The sequence below is a fragment of the Labeo rohita genome, chromosome 24 (genome assembly GCF_022985175.1).
Source record: "Labeo rohita strain BAU-BD-2019 chromosome 24, IGBB_LRoh.1.0, whole genome shotgun sequence".
Taxonomy (NCBI): domain Eukaryota; kingdom Metazoa; phylum Chordata; class Actinopteri; order Cypriniformes; family Cyprinidae; genus Labeo; species Labeo rohita.
In genome coordinates this window covers 2753316-2774294 of record NC_066892.1, presented here as the reverse complement: position 1 = coordinate 2774294, position 20979 = coordinate 2753316, and the positions used below count along the sequence as shown (strand labels likewise).

The window sequence follows — 20979 nt, the reverse complement described above, 5'->3', positions numbered from 1 at the left end:
ATGTGTGAGGCATTGTCTACATACACACCATCCATCACGCGGTCAGGTGGCTCTCTCCCGCTCTCAGCATTCTCTACAGCGCTCTTTCTGCAGCATGAAATCAATTTTTAGCTCCTCATTTCCTTTGCCAAGAAAAGAGGCAAGTCTGCCAGACACACACACACACACACACACTCGCACACACATTCCTCCTGTATTCCCAGTGGTCTTGTTAGGTGGAGTCTGGGTTTAATTCTTCCCTAATTTAAAATAAGAAGTATTTTAGTTCACTGATGATGATCCTAAAACTTCTAAAACTCACACACACACACATGCACACACAGTGATCAAAGATTCACCCGCGCACACACTGTCTTCATTGTCCAGACCACCCAGTGTGTGTGTATGTGTGTGAGGGGTTACTTATCTATAGTTAGGGGCACAAACTATATAAATGCCTCCAAAAGTTAACTGAAGCTCTTTAGGGAACACCCATGGACATTCTTAATTAAAAAACTCTTAACTTTTTATTTTCTTTTTTCTTTTTTTTTTTTTGTCATTTCAATCTTTTTACTTTAAAATGTAAAGGTTTAATTCAATGTGTTACTTGCCATTTCTTTGTAATTAATTGCATAGTGTAGTAGTTTTTCCACTTACACTTGAAGTATTTTTTTATTATATATAAGGTTATATATATATATAAAAATATATATTTATTATAAAAATGCAAAATGTTTTATTTTTAAATCTGAGTTAGTCTGTAGGAGGAATTCATTTGTATAATTTTTTATTTATTTATTTATTTTTGTTCATTTGTATTACTTTTGTTCATGTAAGAATACAAAACATTATTTTTATAAGTTTAATTTAGCCTGTAGGATTAAAAATTAAACAGATTAATTTGAAATAAAAATATTAGGCCTAAATTTATAAGTCCTCCTTTATATAGATAAATAAATGTATGTAAAAGAGTTTTGCTTTACTTTTAAATAGGTAATTCTTGTATGAAATACTAGTTCTTCCACTTGCAGTTTGTGCATTTTTTTTTTATTATTATTTACTGTTATGATGATTATCATTTTTATGTATTCATTGTTTGCATACAAAAATGCAAAGCATCTTCTTAAAAAGTTTGGGTAAGTCTGTAGGAATAATCATTTGCTTTATTTAAAAACATTAGCATTAACAAAGTAAACATAAACCAAGTAGGATGTCTCATTTAGAGCACTATGTTTTGCTTTAAATTCAATGTGGTCAATCTCATATGGAATACAAGCATTTTTCCAATGACATTTGATGTTTTGATGGAAAATCTTGAGGTGAAGACAGTGTATTTCCAGTAAAAACGTTGCCGATATTCCATTGGAATGTTTCTGATGTTCCAGTGGAATGTTTGTGATGTTCTGCTAGAATTAACATTTCTGGAGCATGTCAGATGGCTGTCCAAAATCCCATACGTTATCCCGCTTGTATTTCTCTCATTATTCCGCCCTCACTTTTCTCAGTGTCGGAGGAAAACAGAAGGAGAGGCCGAAAGGAGAAGATGTTGTGACGGAATTTTCATCATCTTCTCTGTGACTGGTGTCGGAGCGAGCGGTCGGATCCAAAGAGGCTTTGTGTCGTTATCACGGCCTGCTGAGTGACACGCGCGCACACACGCGAGCGCCGCGCCGCTGCAGGTGCAGGATCCTGGAATGTGTTTGAAATGATGTTCACCTGCAGGGGCCGTGAGAACCTGAGGGACTCAACAGAAACACGAACTCCGCAGAGATCAAAGGTCAGAGGTCATCTTCCTGCTCTCATGTGAAATATCCAGTCTGGATATTGAGATACACACACACACATACTAGAGCATCTCAGTACAAATCTTGAACAGGTGCAGCTCACAGTCAGGATATGAGGAGAAACTTCATGCAAAGGCATGCTTGATTTTGTGCTTTAAATTCTGAAATGTGTCTAAATGCGTCATAACAATGCAATGTTGCATTCTCAGTTTTGTTCCAAAATGTATTAATATACAACAAATAAGGCCAAACAAGATTATATTACAAACAAAATATGCAATTTTCAATGTTAAGATTAAAATGAATACATTTATACATTAATGTAGCATACATATTCATATTTCCATGCATCAAATAATTAAAAAAGTATTAGGTTAGGCTAGTTAGATTTAGGTTTTGCTCCTGTTGGTGGACGTTAAAACTACATCATGTTTGCAATAAGCACATTTCTTAGTTGATTGTTATTGAAAAGTGCCATGTGTTTTGACCTCTCCAAGGCATCATAAATTGGCCATATTGGCAGCACAGAACGTAAACAATGCCATTAAACTGAATGAAACTTGCATATTTTGCTGATTATTGCTGCTAAAAATGGTCAATTATTGTCGTGCTTATAGCTGTACTAATCTGTCAGACCGGGAAAAACATTTGAAGTAATATAGACTGGCAAAAGTTATATTAAATCAAGGAGAAAAGTACAAAAAGCTGTTTGTGGTTGTGCCAACTGAAGCAGGATTTCCAGGGCAAGAATCTTGACAACATTTTGTTTGTTCTTATCATTTCCAGTCAGGTAGGTGAAATATTAGGCAAATATCTTAATTAATACTACTCATATGTATCTTTACCACCTATTAACTTTAGTTAGTCAAAATAGTATGCCCTTTCCTGTTTACTAAGTCCTTCTTTATATGACTTAGCAGCTTTAGACAGTATAAATTAGCATAAAAACGTATTCAGTAGTACATTACCCATGCAATCCATGCCGTTGTTTACATCCGAGTATCGCGGCAATGGCCGCGCATCCGAGTCACTGAACGAATCGTGAGGCAAGTGCAAACCTTCTATTGTTAATCAAACAACATTTAAATCACTTTAAATGTTTTCCTGTTTGCTGTCTTTTATGTCACAGGACAGGATAGTCACTTGATACTTTTAGTAAAGGGGGAAAAAAGTAAAAATACTAATGAAAAAGTAATGAAGCTCTTCGAAACTCTGAATCAACTGAACCGAAATGATTCAACGTTTCGAATCTGAACGCGCAGGATGACATCGAAACGTATATGCAACGAAAACTCACACAAACTCACCTTTTACAAACTAGCAGTAAATGTCTTCATTATTTATTAAATTGTAATGTATAAAATGGTAAATGTAATATTAAATGTAATATACACATAAACAAATAGCATTAAATATGAAGGTTCTGTATTCTTGTTTTGTGTCTTACTAGACAGAGCTTGGCTGTATTAAGTAAGTATTTATTGAGAAACTACATTATAAATCTGACCAGTTAAAAAAATAACTGATTCAAAACAAATGATTCGCAAATGTTTCCAAGCTTCATGACGCAGAATCAAAGGAGCTTCATCGCAGCTGACATTGAGATGATCGAATGCTAACGAACAGCTCGCTTTCAGGTACATACAGTACAGAGTTTTCGGCCTAAAGCATCAAACTAATGTTTGTACAGGTTCAGTGTGTGTGAACTCATAAAATGGGTTTAATTAGCTGATGATTCTCGCACACAAACTCACGCAGCTGGTTTAATCAAACATATAAACACACATTCCTCACCTCACACACCTGACACCTGAGCTGCTGCTGCTCAGAGCCAAATTAACACACGCAAACACACACAGAGCATATAAAATCTTTATGTGTGTGTTTTGTGAGGGAACTAGGCAAGACTGTATATTTACTATATAAAAGAGTAAGCTACCCTCCACAGACCAGTGTTTTAGTGAACATAAATTAAGCTAAATGACAATGAGAAATGTTCTAGCTGAAGTAAAAGAGTTTTCATATTTTTAATGTTTATTTTATGTCATGCAACAAAATGTTTTTAATGTTTTTAGTCATAAAACAGCAGCGGATATTAGTTTAACTGGACGAAGACTTTTGTTATATTGGTGAGTCATGATTTTCTGGGTTCTGTTGGAACTGTGAAAGTAAATTTGTAGTTTAGCTGACCAAGCAACGGAGTAAACTTTCATTTGCTTTGGCAATGATTTTGAGCTGAAGGCCCAAAACAATAAAACTAACATCAAAATGTTTTATTATTAGTTGGAACCATGTAAACTGGTTAGGCTTTGTGATCATTAATGTCATTACTTAGTTAAGCATCACTATTTCTATTGCTCTTCTTGTCAAAGTGAATGTCCTCAATGACTCCTGAACTATTTGTTTTTATCTTATGTTTCTTTGCGTGTATTTTAGCAGTGGATTAAAAACCTGGCTGGTAACCCAAAGGTTGCAGGTTCAAATCCTAGAAGAGTTACTAATGTGGTTAGTTAGTTGGTGTCTGGCGCCCTCTTGAGGAGAAAGATGATTTGCTTGTTTCACATTTGTGCGTTAAAAGTATTTACTGAGAATATATTAATCCCATATTACACAGAGAATTGAAAGTTTTGTACATCATTGTGCAGATTTACATTTCATGCTGTAAGGCTAAAAACAAAAAAATCCTTAAAGCAGGTTACAATAACGTAAATGATTGCATGTGTATGATACAGACAGGGAGAGGGCGTCAATTATGCACGTTTAGTAGATCTTCATAAAGTTCCACTCTCCAGTTTCAAATCCACTTTCATCTTCTGCTTCTCCATCACCGTTTCCAGCTCTGAGGCTCTGCGTTCGTCCTGAGAGACAGACAGATAGACGGTTAGAGGCTAAATGCATGCTGATCGCTGGCCGTCAAGACGAAATTGCTTGGTTTAATTTTTAAAAAAGGGTTTATTAGGTTGATTTATTGCATAGTAATTTAATTTAATTTAATCTGAGTCTCCATGCATGCTGAATGAAAGCTGCCACTAGCATAATACAACTTGTGCATGGTTAGGAATCAATTTTAAAGCAGGTTATTAATGCATCGAGCCAATTTAAAATATTAAAAAGTGGGAAACTTTCTGATAGTTTATTCATGTTTTAAAATATGAAATATTATAGCTTAGTCCCTCACTCAATGCTTTCAATATTTTACCAAGCTCTTTTAAAAATCTCAACTGCAATATATGGAAAATAGTGGCACCAAATGGAATTGCAAAAATTATCACTGCGTCAGGTTTAGTTTTGTGAACAAAAACTAAAACATAGAAAAAAAAAAGCCCATAGAAAAAATGTGTTATTTGAAATAAAATGAATATTAACTGAAACAAAATAATATAATAGGCATGTTTTATTTATTTATTTACATTTTCATTTAATTCAAAATTATATTTAATTTAAAATTAATCAGTACTATATAGACAGCTAATAAAACTATTTATTTTATTTTTTTAATATTTATTTATTCAATATTTAGTTTAAAATTAATCTGTACTGTGTACACAGCTAATAAAGTAATAAAACTTAATTAATTAATTTTATTTTTTAAACATTTTTCATTTTTATTTAATTAAAGTTAATATGTACTATATAGATGGCTAATAAACTAATCAAACTATATAACAAATAATAACACAACTAATAAAAATTACAATGCATAACAAAATGACTAAAACTTTAAAATTAAAACGGAAAATCTAAAAATAAAATCTAATTCAAAATAATCTAATTCAGGTATATAACTGACTCAAAAATAACACCAAACTGCATAGATTTTAAAATATCAATTATAACTTGGTGATAATGTTTTAACCTTGAGTTAAAGGGCTTTTTATTCTAATAAACCAAAATAATGCTTTACTTCAGGGGTTGTATGTTTACATTTTGTGTTGTGACTTTGTTTGAAAATGTTTAGAGCGCGTGGAAAAATGTTGCAGGAATTTGTACCTTTGGAAAAAAATTACTGGAATTTTTAAATTGGATTTTTTTTTGTTTTTTTTTTTTTTATTTTTAGATTTTTTTTTAAATGTAGAATCTTTAAATTTAACATTTTAAAATTAGTTTTAAATTTCTTCCTTTAGAGGCAGAGTTAGAATTAGTAGAGTTTAGACATAAACGTCAGTATGTGATGTACCTCTATCTGGGCTCTCTGTACTGTCAGCTGACTGTAGACTCTAGCGCCCTCTTCAGGAATAACAGCGCGCAGCTCTTCTTTGTTCAGAGAGAACAGCTGAGCTCCATTCAGAACTCGCAGACACTGTACAGTCCTGCACAAACATCAACAACAGCCATTTACTGACCACAGCGAATACTTTAGTATTAAATGCACTTTACAATAATGATCCCATACATGTGGATTTAAAATTGTACTAAGACAAAAAAATGCATCATGGTAATTTTAGTTCTGGTAATAAAATTCTATAGTTAATATAAAATCATACTGAATGAACGGGGGACGTGGTTTTTCCTGTCATCTGTGATGCGAGGTGTTACAGCTGGAGTAATATTATTAATAGCTGACAGATTGCTGTTGTAAAGTGTTTCCTGTGTGAGACTCACGGTTCACTGAAGCCTTTCTTGCGCAGCCAGTTTTCCACCTCTGCAGGCGGTGAGTTGTAGTCCAGCGGTGCGGACGTGTCTGCCGAACGAGGAATCACCAGACGAGGAGACAGATTCTTCCCGCTGGTCAAACGGTGCAGCAGCTCGTCATTCACCTGCATCACTGACACAGAACGAGCAAATCAATATCAACCCAAGACAAAAAAAAGAAAAGAAAAACACCTGCCTGTGTGCAATTTAAGATTAAGATTTAGAATTAGCTTTCATTTTTACATTTTCAGCAAGTTATTATCTAAAACCAAAATCATAAAAAATGACCTGAAAATAAAATAAAAGCATTAATTGAATTATTAAATTAAAACAAGAAAATAGAAATTATTAAAATGAAATACATTACAAAACATAACAAAATTACAAAAATGAAAACAAAATATAAACTATCAATGATACTAAAATAACATTAACAGGAATTTTTAAGTTTGAAAATGTTCAGGAATTTCTACATTTTGAAAAATGATTCAGGGCGTTTAAAATTCAATTTTATTTAAAATTATTATTATTATTATTTAAATGTTTGCATTTAGAGGTAGAGTTTCAATTATTATATAATCATTATTTTTATATTTCAGCTGTATTAATATTGTTAACTGACACCAAAAGCATAAAAAATATAAAATATGAAAAAAAATACTGAAATATAGAAAAAAAAAACCTTTTTATTTAAGCATTTTCAGTTTAAGTTAAAATACTAAAATAACTAAAACTAAGTAAACAGAAACTGTGAATAGCTATATAGAGATGTAAAAAAAAAAGACTTTAAATTACAAATTTTTAAAAATCTAAATTTTACAAAAATATTAATAGTATATAAATGGTACTGAATTTGTTTTGATTGTAGTTTATGTTTCAGTAATTTTATTTGCTTTTGTATTTTTATTAGTTTTTGTTTTTTTTGTTTACATTTTTTTTCTATTTCAGTTTTAGTAATTTTAGTACTTCAGCTACCTCAGTTAGTTACTAAGGCAATATTTCTAACTTTCATTTAGGTTTAAGTTTTTCATTTAATATTTATATTTCAATTACTGGATTTTTTTTTAAATAGTTTTAATTTTACATAAGAAGCAGGAGACTTCATCATTTGTGCTCCAATGCTGTCTAGGAGAAGCTGTTGCAGTATTAACAAGATCTGATTTGAGATGTTGATGTTGATCATCTGATCACTGATGTGTTTGTACCTTTCTCTGTGTCGTCAGACAGTGATCCGAGGATCATGCTGCGCGGTCGAGCGGTGCTGGGGTCAGAGTTCACGGCGGACAGGCTGGGAAAGTTGTGGAACATTGGTGGAGCTGGGGGAGGCTGAAACAGAGAGACAGTGCGATGTCAGAAGAAGCAGAAGATGAGAGGTGTTCTGAAACAAGTTGATGTGAGTTTGTACCTTTGGAGTTTTGGGAACCACAGGGTTGTCGATGTGCGTCACCGGCTCTAAGATGTTAAATGGCACAAATCCAACTTCATTAAACTTATTACGACATTTCCACCAGCGCTTAGATGACTCGAGCACCTAGAACACAGACAAATAATGGTTATTTGTAGTATTATGATTTGTGGGTGTGTTTAAATATGATATTGCAATACAACACTAGTGAGATAGACAGTGAGAGATAATATTTGTTTTGGCTCAGTTTGGAGAGAAATACACAAATATAGATGTGTGGGAGTTTACTGTTATAGTTTGGGACAAATTAGCCTCCAGATGTGAGCTAAATCTGACAAAACCCATATATTAAAAATAAAATAAATGAATATGGATACATTTTTTAAATATAATATATAATATATGCATAAAATAAATAAAATCAAAAATAAATGTGTGTGTGCTTTTATATATATATATATATATATATATATATATATAATTTATATATATATATATATATAATTTATATATATATATATATATAATTTATATATATATATATATATATGTGCGTGTTTTATATATATATAAAACATGCACACATATATTTTTTATTTTATTATATATATATATATATATATATATATATAAACACGCACACATATATTTTTTTATTTTTTATATTTTTTTATATATATATATATATATATATACATTTTATATACACATGTAACTTTAGTATTGCTATATTTTATTAAAATAACAATTATATAACATAATAAATAATATTGATCTAATGTAACATTCATTCTAAAAATGCTAAATGAATCCCATATATTTCAAATAAAATAAAACATATGTATGTTCATTTGTTTTTGTTTATATATATATATTTTTTTATATTCACATATATTTATTTATACATCTGGGGATGCCATGCATAAAATGTAAATAAATAATTAAATAAATAACGCAAAGTGTTGCATTTACACTTAATTTATATATATATATATATATATATATATTGATATTCAGAAATATTACTTTATTTTAATATTTATTCTAAAAATGCAAAATGCTTTTAGGGTAGGGGTTAGATTAGTCTAGTATATGTCTATGATGTGTGTTTATTTAGATATCTACTGTAGATGAATGAGTGAGTGTGTGTGTGTGTGTGTGTGTGTGTGTGTATGTGTAACCTGTAGTGTCTCTCCTTGAAGTACAGACAGCTCGCTGTTGTTCCGTGCAACAAAATCATAACTGCAGCGATATAAGCGTTCTTTAGCTCCACCATCACTAAGAAAGAGAGACAGAGATGTTTTCTCAGATGCAGATGTGCATTTAAAAAACATTACTAAACGGTATTTTTAAAATGCACTTACAAAATACTAAGATAAATTACTAAGATAAAAAGAACAGAAACTCTGTGCCATTTAAGAAAAGACAATGAGAGTCACGCCTTAAACAGGACCATTATCACAGCATTTACATTTAAGTCAAAGAAGTGAAACTGCTGCTGGTGGTTAGTGACAGTCAACACAATGAATGAATTCTTTTGTTCTTTGTGTGAACAAACCCTATAGTCATAAATACTGAAAAACCATAGCTGAAACCGACACATCCAAAACGATTTGATTGATTCTTCAGATGTGAATTAAACTTACGGTTCGTCTGTAGTCTGAACAGGAGCGGTGTGATGGTCAGATGGGTGAGATGGAGTCAGCTGAGTGAGACAGAGACAATTCAACATGTTAGTAATAACATCACAAACCTAAATGATAAAAAATAGCTAAGAAAAAATTAGATTGCATTTTCATTTAAAGAGACTAACAATTTGTACACAGGTTGAGGTCAGTAGGTTTTTTTTTTTTAAAGGATGCATTCAAATTGTGTCACCGTTTTTTACAAAGATATGAAGCAGCACAACTGTTTTCAACATTGGTAATAATCATAAATGTTTCTTGAACAGCAAATCAGCATATTAGAATGATTTCTTAAGCATTATGTGACACTGAAGACTGGAGTAATGATGCTAAAAATTCAGCTTTGATCACAGGAATAATTATGTTTTAAAATATATTCACATAAAAAAGAGTTTTTTTTAAATTGTAATAATATTTCATAATTTTTACTGTATTTTTGATCAGATAAATGCAGCCTTTGTGAGCATAAGATACGCATTTCATTAAAAAAATCTTTCTGACCTCAAACTTTTGGATGCTAGTATATACTGTAAAAAAAAAAAAACGTATTTCCAGACATGTTTTGTGAAATTACAGAAAATAACCATTTCACAAAATTACAAAGTCTGTAATTTTCACAAAATTACAGACTTTACGGTCAAAATTCATTAAATTACAGTATATTACTGTTGATAATTTGTTTTTAAACTAATGAAAAACTGATCAATTATGTAAAATTACATAGAAAAACAAACAACTTTCAAGTTAATCGCCATAAATTTATGGGATTTACAGGATTAATCCTTATTTTTACAGAAACAATCTCACAACTTCAACCAATCTCTGTAAATTAAAAGGTATTTAGAAGTTATTTTATGTCTACCTAGAATGATTTTGTTAAAATACAGATATTATTAACTATAATAAACAAAAATGTTGTATAATAATTTAATAAATTCATAATAATTTTATAATTGTTCATTTTCCAGAAATATTGTAGTTTAAAAATGCTTGGACACTAGTGAAATTATCATAGTATTTATAAATGCATAAAAAAGCAAGCCTGTTTCTATAAAATTACCGATGTATTCTGCACTTATGCAAAATTTGAATTAAAGGAACCTGCACATTCACAGTATTAGTCATTGAGGCATGATCAGTGCATGCAAAAATCTCATGTAAACATGCAAAAAAGCCTATTATCGGATGATATTACCTCTACTTTTGAGAGCTCAGCGTCCTGTCTGTGCTCTAACTCCACAGGATCGACCCATCCTGCGGCGTCCGACCCCGGCGGCTTCCAGCCGTCCTGAAACACGAGTGTGTACGGCGCCACGGGGCTCCGCAGAGCAGATCTACACGAAGGTAACAAGCCATCAGCATGTGCACACATTAAACACATCTCTAAAAATGACAATACTGCACTACATACCTATGTTGTGTCCAGTTGGGCCCTAAAGACACCCATAATGCGTTATCCTGTGCCGACAGGTTGTTCTGTAGCAGAGTCACGGCTCCTTGTGTCATAGCCGGGCTGGCCACGGACGCGGCGAAACCAGGACCTCCTGTAGCCTTTACGATCTACAAACACACACAGATACAGGTGAGTTATTAGAGTGTACTTTACTGCTCAATAGACGTATGAGACCTTTCTCCACACAATACTGTGCAAACATTTGATGAAACACTCGCAACAATGCAGCACAACAAAGGCCTTAAAAGCTCTGCTGTTTGCACAGGAGAAATATGAGCAGATACATAAACACACACGCATTTACCATTTCGAGCGGTTTGAAGACATGATGCACGAGCTCCTCTGAGGTCGGATTGGAGATGGCGAATTTTAACCGTGCCTGGAAAACAAACAATGTACTTATGGAAACCTGAGAGAAAATATATGATGCAGCACTACTCAATAGTTAATGAATAGTATTTTAGTATTAGTATTAATATTGAATATTAATAATGATATTAATCTCAATGAATAACTATATAATGTAATATTAGATATTATTACAATAATGTATTGGTCAATAACAATTATTATAATTACGAAATAATATAATTAATATTAAAGTTTTATTGCTCCATAGCTTCTCAAGTCACTTATAAGAAATAAATTATATATAATTTATTATATATATATATATATATAATAAGAAATTATATGCAAATTGCAAGTGTTGCTATATATATATATATATATATATACATACATACACACATGAACTAACAATGAATAATTGTATTTTAGTTATTATTAATATTAATGTAATTACTACTTAAATTAATATTAATGGGTAACAATAAATATTAATGTATTAATTAATGGTAACTAGTTAGTCTTATTGTAGTGTTATTGTAGTACCTACTGATGTTTAATTGATAACTTGTTCATTTTATATTTATTTTATTTTTATTCAATAAAATAATTGTTGTTTAATTATATTTTAAAATAGTATATTTAATTAATATGCAAATTATATATATATATATATATATATATATAATTTGAATTATTTTATATATTTTTTTAATATTTTATTGAATACTATATATGGTATTTTGTTTATATATATATATATATATATATATATATAAATAGTATTATAATATTTACAACTATATATATCATATATACATAATTTTGTATATTACTGGATATTTTGTCGATGTGTACATTTTTTTTATATAAAAACATGCTTGATGTAAAACAAAATCAAACAGTAATAATAACTAATTAATTTATATTTATAATAATATATAAAATAATGTTTACAGGCAAGTAGAATTTTCTGACACATTAAGTTATTAAATGCTTAATATATTTATTATTATTATTATTATTATTATTATATTTAAATATGATTAAACAACAAACAATTTATCCTTATTTTTATTGTACATAATTAAATAAAAAATATTAAATATAAAATTAATAAACTATCCATTAAAACATCATCAGTAATACTTTACAATAAGGCTAATTAGTTACCATTAATTAATGCATTAATATGAATCATTATTATTTATTATTAACAGATAAAACTTTGGATTTTAATAATGTATTAGTAAATGTTACAATTATTATGAACTGAGATTAATAAATGCTTTTCAAGTATTTTTCATTGTTAGTTGATGTTAAATAATGTAGGTAACTAATCTGAACAAATGGAACCTTATTGCAAAGTTTATAAATTTAAAAGTTAATTTTTTTTTTTAAGTTTATACGTTTGTTTATAAATTTCCTTATTTAATACTGGCAGTAAGATTCATGACTCACCAACAGGCCGAAGCTGTATTTGAATTTCTGAAAAGCGTCTAGAAACTCTTTCTCAGAAGGCGGTTTGGCTTTAGCTGTGAGAAGATCCTCTATAAAACACAAACACACACAAACAACGTTAAAACACTGATCATGTGATCATGTTAAACAAGTACAATGAAACCTGTAAGTAAAGGTTTCCAGGTGCGTTGTGTTCTTGGAACACATGCAAATTTGTTTTAGCTTGCTTAAGATGATGCAGGTACGACATTGTTTCAATTGACAGTGTTAGTATTCAGTACACACAGAGTGAATACTGCTGACGGCTTCGTAATACAACACTCTCCCATCAGCTGATGTCCTGATCGTACTAGGAACTGCTGATAACTGCTGATAAGAGCTCAGTACAGTATGCTCTTTAATTCAGATGTGTTTCAGGGGTTCGCATTATTGTTTATTATGCATTGAGATTTGATATTTATTCTACAGGTAGATGCATACCATCTGCACTTTTCTTCTGACTTTTCTTCTTCTTTTTGTTTCTTTGGTCAAGGATAATCTGAGCTTCTGCTGACTGCTGCAGCTTTCCGATGAACGCTTCGATATCATCAAAACAATGATTAAGCAAGTCCTAGAAATAGAGAAAAACAAGGCGGTTAGTAATAAAAATACACGCAGGGATCCTTGATTTGGTGCTTTTTTAACTCTGAAACTGTTGGTAATGTAAACAGGGATATCAATGTGGCGTTATAGGTCATGATAATGGTCAAACTGAAGGTCAACTAGAGCGCTGGAAGTCAACAGTCTTATAAAGATCCACTGACTGAACGAAACAAGCTAAATCAGCTATACTTGGGGACAAAATGGGTGAAAAATAAACATGCGTTCTACTGGTCATGACCAGTTTGAAAAAAGTTTGTTTTTAAAAGTGTCCTATGCTCACCAAGGCCGCATTTATTTGAGGAAAAATACAGTAAAAACTGTTAAAATTGTGAAATATTATTACAATTTAAAATAACTGTTTTCTATGTGAATATCTTTTAAAATGTAATTTATTTCTGTGATCAGATCTGAATTTTCAGCATCATTACTCCAGTCTTCAGTGTCACATGATCCTTCAGAAGGAACCTGATACTTTTTTCATGATTCTTTAATAAATAAAAAGTTAAAAAGATATACATAGCATTAGTAAAATAATATTAATAGTAGTATTAAAGTATTACTAATTGCAACAATTGTAATTAACAATATTAATATTAATGAATAACTATATAATACTAGTTATTATTAAAATAACATGTCAAAAATAATAATTAATATTATAATTATTATAAATTAATATAATTAATATAATATTTAAGTTTCATTGCACTATAACTTATCAAGTCACTTACAAGAAAAAAATACAGTAAAAACTGTAAAAAATTGTGAAATATTATTACAATTTAATAACTGTTTTCTATGTGAATATTTTTAAAAATTTAATTTATTCCTGTGATCAAAGCTGAATTTTCAGCATCATTACTCCAGTCTTCAGTGTCACATGATCCTTAAGAGGGAACCTGTGATATTTTGTTTTTGTAACAGTATAAACTACGATTTAAGTTTGTGGTCAGTACATTTTTATTCTTACTTTGTTAAAGAAATTCATACTTTTATTCAGCAAGGATGTATTAAATTGCTAAAGACTTATATTGTTAGGAAAGATTTCTATTTTGAATAAATGCTGTTCTTTTTAACTTTTTATTCATCAAAGGATTCTGAAAAAAAAAAAAAAAAAAAAATCACAAGTTAAAAAAAAATTATTAAGCATCACAACCGTTGGTTTAAAATAGTAATCAGCATATTAGAATGATTTCTGACAAACCATGTGACACTGAAGACTGGAGTAATGATGGTAAAAATTCAGGTTTGATCACAGGAATAAATTACATTTTAAAAGATATTCACACAGAAAACTGTAATTTTACATTATAATAATATTTCACATTTTTAACAGTTTTACTGTATTTTTCATCAAATAAATGCAGCTTTGATGAACATAGTAGTCTTCCAACAAGCTTTTTTTTTAAATCAAAATTCAGCTTTGCATCACAGGAATAAATTATATTTTAAAATATATTAAAACAGAAACCCATAATTTCAAATTGTAATAACATTTCACAACATTTCAGTTTTTTTCTGTACTGTTTTGATCAAGTAAATGCAGCCTTGATAAGCAAATGTATAAATTCTGCATTTGTTTACTGTATTTAAGTTCTGAATTCTGCATATACTCACCACTTCCATCTGAGCCCTAAGGAATGACTTATCAGGTTGGCCGTTTACCAGTCCGTTAGCTAGAATTGAGCAAGAAGTGCGTGTTAATCTGGCTGTTTATAACCAGTATTGATAAGTATTGATAAGTATCGGTTCACACACACCTCTGATGCCCGGGTAGGGTGGTGGAGGGTTGGGTGAGGGTGGATTTGGGGCTTGGGTGTACGGCGGACTCGGGATTCCCGACATATCCATATTGGACTCGGAGAACCTGAAACACACACATTTACATGACAACACTCGCTTTATTCAGAATAAGCGTACATGCTGTACTATCAGACAATGAGCAGATCTGCAGTATTTCAGTCAGTTTTGATGTACGTCATGGAGTTTTAAACAAAATGTGATTTAATTGGCATCACACAATGCTAATGAGTCACTAACAAACACATCAAACAACTCTGAGTTGTATAACGCCCATATGAACACACACATGGGGGAAAAGCAAGACATTATGTTCCAAATAATGAGGTGGACAATAATGAAACACCCTTTTTGAATCAAGGTCATTTACTAAGCTATGAAAATGAGTCAAAGTCAAATTTATTTAAAAATTGCAAAGTGGAGCAAAGGGCTGTGCGTTAAAGGACACCATTAAAAAAAAAAAAGAAGAAAGAAAATAATTATATTAATTACACAGTAACCCAAAACCTAATAGAAAATACATTTTTAGAATTAAAAAACATTATTACATTTTTTATGAATATTTTTATCTGTAAGGGCATCACTAAAGTGAACTTTGGTCAGATTTTGCTCACTTTTAGCACTAAGTTTAAGTCAACCCACACAGTCATTCATAAGAAAATCTAACCATGCTAGAAAACACGTTTGGCATTCAGTTTGACATTGAGATGCCTTGAGGTTAGTTTAGCGTGTCTCACGTTCTAAAAAAACCACACACACACACAACACACAGTTTCAGTCACTTGTAGCTGATAAGCACATACAGCAGATAAACGTAACACACTGTACCTTACTTGCGTCCTGCTTGTCTTGTAAGTGTTTAGTCCTAAAGAACAGCCGAGGTCAAACGAATCTTTCCCTCTGCAAATCTGTCTCTCTTTCCCTGTACTCTCAGTCACGCCTTCGTAAGTTATGTAGGAACTGGTTAAACCAGTTTGCCTTCTCGCTAACAGGTTCTGTTTCTCTATGTTGTGGGCACACTGTGGAAATCACGACATTACCCGACTGTTAAGATCAGTACCTGTTGGCTCTTATTGTGTAATGCGACACAACTTGCTTGATGTCATCTCTTATGTGCTCTGCCTGAAATATGCAAACAGGTAGAGAGTGATGTCATCAAAGAGGCGGGCTCTGCTCGGACAATCACAGCAGTATCACCTGAGTCTGAATCAGGAATTAACAGTGATTGCTGCAATGAAACTCGACTTACATTGACAGAAGCGCACCTGAAGAAATACACGCTCGGCCTCTTCTGGGTGCAGCTCTGACTAACCAGCAGGAGAAGGGCTGGATCGCTGAAGGATGGGGAATTTATGCAATCGCAGCGGAGAAGAGAGGACAAGACAAACTCCTCCAGTTCCTCATTGATGGTCAGTCGTGGAACAAACAACACATTCATCATTAATTGGTATTTAATATACAGTGTGCAATGCTTCACAAACATAGGGCGATCCAAAATGTGTTCGAGTGATGTTTGAAACTTGTGTGAATTTTGTTGCATTAGGTCAAGTGTCCATATGTGTTCTCTTCATCGTTTTTTAAGTTTTTAATCAGCTAGTGTTTTGGTTTGAGCATAACATTTGTGACCCTGGACAACAAAAGGGTCAATTTTTCAAATTTGAGATTTATACATTATCTGAAAGCTGAATAAATAAGCTTTCCAATGATGCATGGTTTGTTAGGATAGGCCGAGATACAGCTATTCGAAAATCTGGAATCTGAGGGTGCAAAAATCTAAATATTGAGAAAATCACCTTTTAAGTTATCCAAATTAAGTTCTTAGCAATGCATATTGCTAATCAGAAAATACATTTTGACATATTTATGGTAGGAAGTTTGCAAAATACCTTATTGGAACATGATCTTTATTTAATATCTTAATGATTTTTGGCATAAAAGAAAAATTGATAATTTTGATCAATGCAATGCATTTTTGGCTATTCACTATTTGGGTGTTTAGTCACATTTATACATTTAGCAGATGCTTCTATCCAAAGTGGCTCATACTGCATTGCATTGCATTCAAATTAAAGGAACAGTTCACCCAAAAATAAAAATTCTCTTTGCAGTGAATGGGTGCTGTCAGAATGAGAGTCCAAACAGCAGATAAAAACATCACATCCATAAGTAATCCACACCACTCCAGTCCATCAATTAACATCTTGTGAAGCCAAAAGCTGCACTTTTGTAAAAAAACAAAAACAAAAAAAAAACAAAACAAATGCATCAAGAAGATTTTTTTACTTTAAACCATTGCTTCTAGCTTCAAAAAAACTTCCACATACTATAATAATGTTTTGTCCAGTAAAAAATCCACAAACATATTGGTTTAGAACTGTTTTGGACTGATTTCGCTTGCAAACGGTGTTTGATCTGTGCATATTTCTCTCCTGATTCAGACGAGACGACTGGATGAAAATTATATTATGTATTATGGACTTGTATTTCAGCCAGAAGCAATGGTTTGAAGTTAACAATGCCTTAATGATGAATTTGTTTATTACAAACACAGCTGTTTATCAGCTGTTTGGACTCTTATTCTGACGGCACCCATTCACTGCAGAGGATCCACTGGTGAGCAAGTGATGGAATGCTGCATTTCTCCAAATCTGTTCTGATCAATCACTCTATTCTGTGTTGTATTGGTTTCTGTTTTTCAGTCTGACATTGTTGGTCCGGACCACTTGTCTGAATTTTGTTGCATTAGATCAAGTGTCCATATGTGTCGTCTCAAACGCTGCAGGATCTTTTCTCTTCATCATTTTTGAAGTCTCAAAGTCTTTTAATCATCTAGTGTTTTGGTTTGTGTATAACATTTAAACATTTAGCAGATGTTATTTATCCAAAGTGGCTCATACTGCATTGCATTGCACCCAAAAATGAAAGTTCTCTCTGCATGGGTGCCGTCAGAATAAGACTCCAAACAGCTGATAAAAACATCACAATAATCCACAAGTAATCCACACCACTCCAGTCCATCAATTAACATCTTGTGAAGCCAAAAGCTGTGCTTTTGTAAAAAACAAATCCATCAAGATGTTTTTAACTTTAAACCATTGCTTCTGGCTAAAAAGTCATAGTCCATATAGCATTATAATGTTAAGTCCAGTGAAAAAAATCCACTGACATATATCAGTTAAGAACTGTTTTGGACTGATTTTGCTTACAAACAGTGCTTATCCTATGCATATTTCTCTTCTGATTCAGATAAGACAGTTTTTTTTTTTTTTTACTGGAGGAAGCGATATTATAGACTATCGACTTGTATTTCAGCCAATAACAATGGTTTGATGGTTTTTGTGTTTTGTTTTTTTTGTTTTTTTCTTACTAGTCATTAATTGATGGACTTGTGGATTATTGTGATGTTTTTTCCAGCTGTTTGGACTCTCATTCTGACGGCACCCATTCACTGCAGAGGATCCATTAGTGAGCAAATGATGCAATGCTACATTTCTCCAAATTTGATGAAGAAACAAACTCATCTACATCTTGGATGGCCTGGAGGTGAGTGCATTATCAGCATATTTAATTCCTTTAATACATATTATCTGTTGCATAAGATAAACGCATGCACTACTCAACGATTTTTAAACCATGCTAGTTTCCATCTTTGTTTTCTAACTCTTTAGTCCATTTGTAATAATAGTTGTGCATGTAGTTGCTCTTCTTACCTGGTTGTTTCTGTCTTTCAGGCTGACTTTGTTAGTCCAGACCTCTAGAATCACGTCGGCACTGGACGCTCGATAAGAATCAATGAGAAGCGGAATCTGTGAAAGAGCCTCCTCAACAGTATCAACTCCCTCATCTCCCAAAGTAAAGCTCACCAGCCGCTGGATAAAAAATAGAGAAGAAATAAAAAATGAGCTGTAAAAAAGATAAAAATATAGCAACACACATTTATCAGGAGCATGGATGAATTACATCTTCAGTTGCATTTTCTACATTAATCTTTGTTGTTTAGTATAGATGATTAACTGTAATTAATAACTGACCTTTTCAGAACTCTCTAAATTGGTTATTTACATGTAATTAGCTCATTTTAATGCAAAAAATCCAAAGTTTTACTGTGATGTCACACATTTCTGACCAAAACTGGATATTTAATGAGGAAAAGTTGTGCTGGTTGTGAATTGTGCACAAAAGTTATACAGTTACACACACCTCATCACACCTTGTTTCTCCTACAGAAACATTAGGTACTTACGCCCAAATAATAACATCAACTTCCAGTACATGTGAGAACAACCTCCCAAGCTACAGGCATAGACTGAAGACTCAGTTCTATCAAGAATTAAGTCTTGCACTGGCTTGTTTGTGCATATTTCTCTCCTGATTCATTTTATAATACTTACGGTAAGCAGGTATTGAGATGAGACCCCCATCAAGACCATCGACAAACACTCACCTGTGGATCACAACAGATCATAGGTCAAACATGTGCATGTGTGATGTGGGTGTTCAACGTGACTGACATTTAGTCACATAAATAGCTTCAGGACGTGTCATTTTTTACACCTTCCCTGTCTCTCTCCTCCTGTTGGACCTGTCTGACTGCCTGCAGGCTGAGATTCCTGCGAGTTCAAATTTACGGACACTTTAAGTATCTACATTCACTTTTACAGTGACGCACAAAGAGCTTATCTCAGGTGCTTTATTATGAGGAATTAATGAAATACAACAAAACGAGCTAAATAAGCAACTAAACAAGCATCCATTTGAGCACTGAGACAGTTACAAAGAAACAGACACAAACTAAGACACATTTAAGGAATACTTCAAACACTCTCGTCACCATTCTCAGTTGAATATATATATATATAATTTTTTACAGCATCTCTTTTTATGTTCCTAAGAAGAATGTCAGTCATACAGGTTTGTAAAGGCATGTATGAGTAAACGATGACAATGTTCATTTTTGAATGAACAGTTCCTTTAAGAAATCTCAGTCAAGACAATGGACAATAGGCAGAAGAGAGTGACATCAATGAGAGACACAAATGTTTCCATTGAATAATCTGTCAAACAATAGACAATTCATCTGTAATATCCATTAACTGTAGTAGGAAAATAAATCAAATTGTATTTGAGTTTCTTATACACACCTCAGCATTACACTGTTGATTCCTAGACGGTTGTCTTCTGACTAGTTTTCTCAAAACGAGATGTATTTTGATAGTCTTTTGACCGCCCAAACATTCCTCTCACAGATAACACGAGAAATTTGAGAGGCAAAAATATCTTAAGTGATCTGACTGGCCTCTTTTTCTAAACTTATTAAAACAGTGGAAATAGTCAATGCATATACATATGTTGGCTTTGAGGCCATACACAGTATGTGAACAACTCAGATTATTTATTTATTTATTTATTGTTAAATATACACATTATATAATCTACTGTGGTGTGATTAATTAACAGCCCAAAAAGTAATTGAATTTTACATATACAATTTATACAACACACAAGATTCAATGGCATAGCTTGTTCTAAATAGGGAGCACACGTCATAATTGTTCAGATATATTCTTTGGGAAATATGTTTGTCATCAGGTAATTATAAAATAATGTTTCGGGGTCATGGCCAACTTTTTTATTACAAAAGTAAAGCATTATGAAAGGCGGCGCTTAGAGATGTTAAACTTTTAGAAAACGCGTCACTATACATTTCTCTGTACTTATTCACACTGTTATTTTCTGAAGAGGTCATGTCATTTCTCAGGTCAGTGTTCTGTTTATCTCTGTTAAGTCCCA

General features: G+C 32.0%; 1 protein-coding gene and 1 long non-coding RNA gene across 2 annotated transcripts; one reads left to right on the top strand and one right to left on the bottom strand.

Annotated features, from left to right (window-relative positions):
- Positions 1–4331: 4331 nt before the first annotated feature.
- eps8l1b (eps8 like 1b) lies at positions 4332–20390 on the bottom strand. The gene is made up of 19 exons (XM_051097655.1): positions 20331–20390; positions 19581–19633; positions 18900–19058; positions 16439–16588; positions 16250–16311; positions 15150–15256; positions 15007–15065; positions 13228–13357; positions 12748–12836; positions 11243–11317; positions 10897–11045; positions 10681–10819; positions 9447–9505; positions 8982–9078; positions 7801–7926; positions 7601–7721; positions 6366–6528; positions 5941–6073; positions 4332–4621 (listed from the first exon to the last, which is right to left on the bottom strand). Exons 2-19 carry the CDS (start codon positions 19617–19619, stop codon positions 4535–4537), a joined length of 1944 nt encoding a protein of 647 aa, XP_050953612.1. The 5' UTR covers positions 19620–19633; positions 20331–20390; the 3' UTR covers positions 4332–4534.
- On the top strand, positions 16470–19054 carry LOC127155474 (uncharacterized). The gene is made up of 3 exons (XR_007825604.1): positions 16470–16598; positions 18604–18732; positions 18921–19054. It is a non-coding gene; the product is annotated as an uncharacterized LOC127155474 (long non-coding RNA).
- Positions 20391–20979: the final 589 nt, after the last annotated feature.

Bases quoted from the DNA above. Each gene is read 5' to 3' on its own strand.
- eps8l1b (XM_051097655.1), bottom strand. From the start codon at position 19,619: ATGGTCTTGATGGGGGTCTCATCTCAATACCTGCTTACC. The intron at 13,358-15,006 runs GTGAGTATATGC...CTCTATTTCTAG, and splicing joins TTAGGGCTCAGATGGAAGTG to GACTTGCTTAATCATTGTTT. The intron at 11,046-11,242 runs GTAAATGCGTGT...GTGTGTTTGTAG, and splicing joins TCTTCAAACCGCTCGAAATG to ATCGTAAAGGCTACAGGAGG.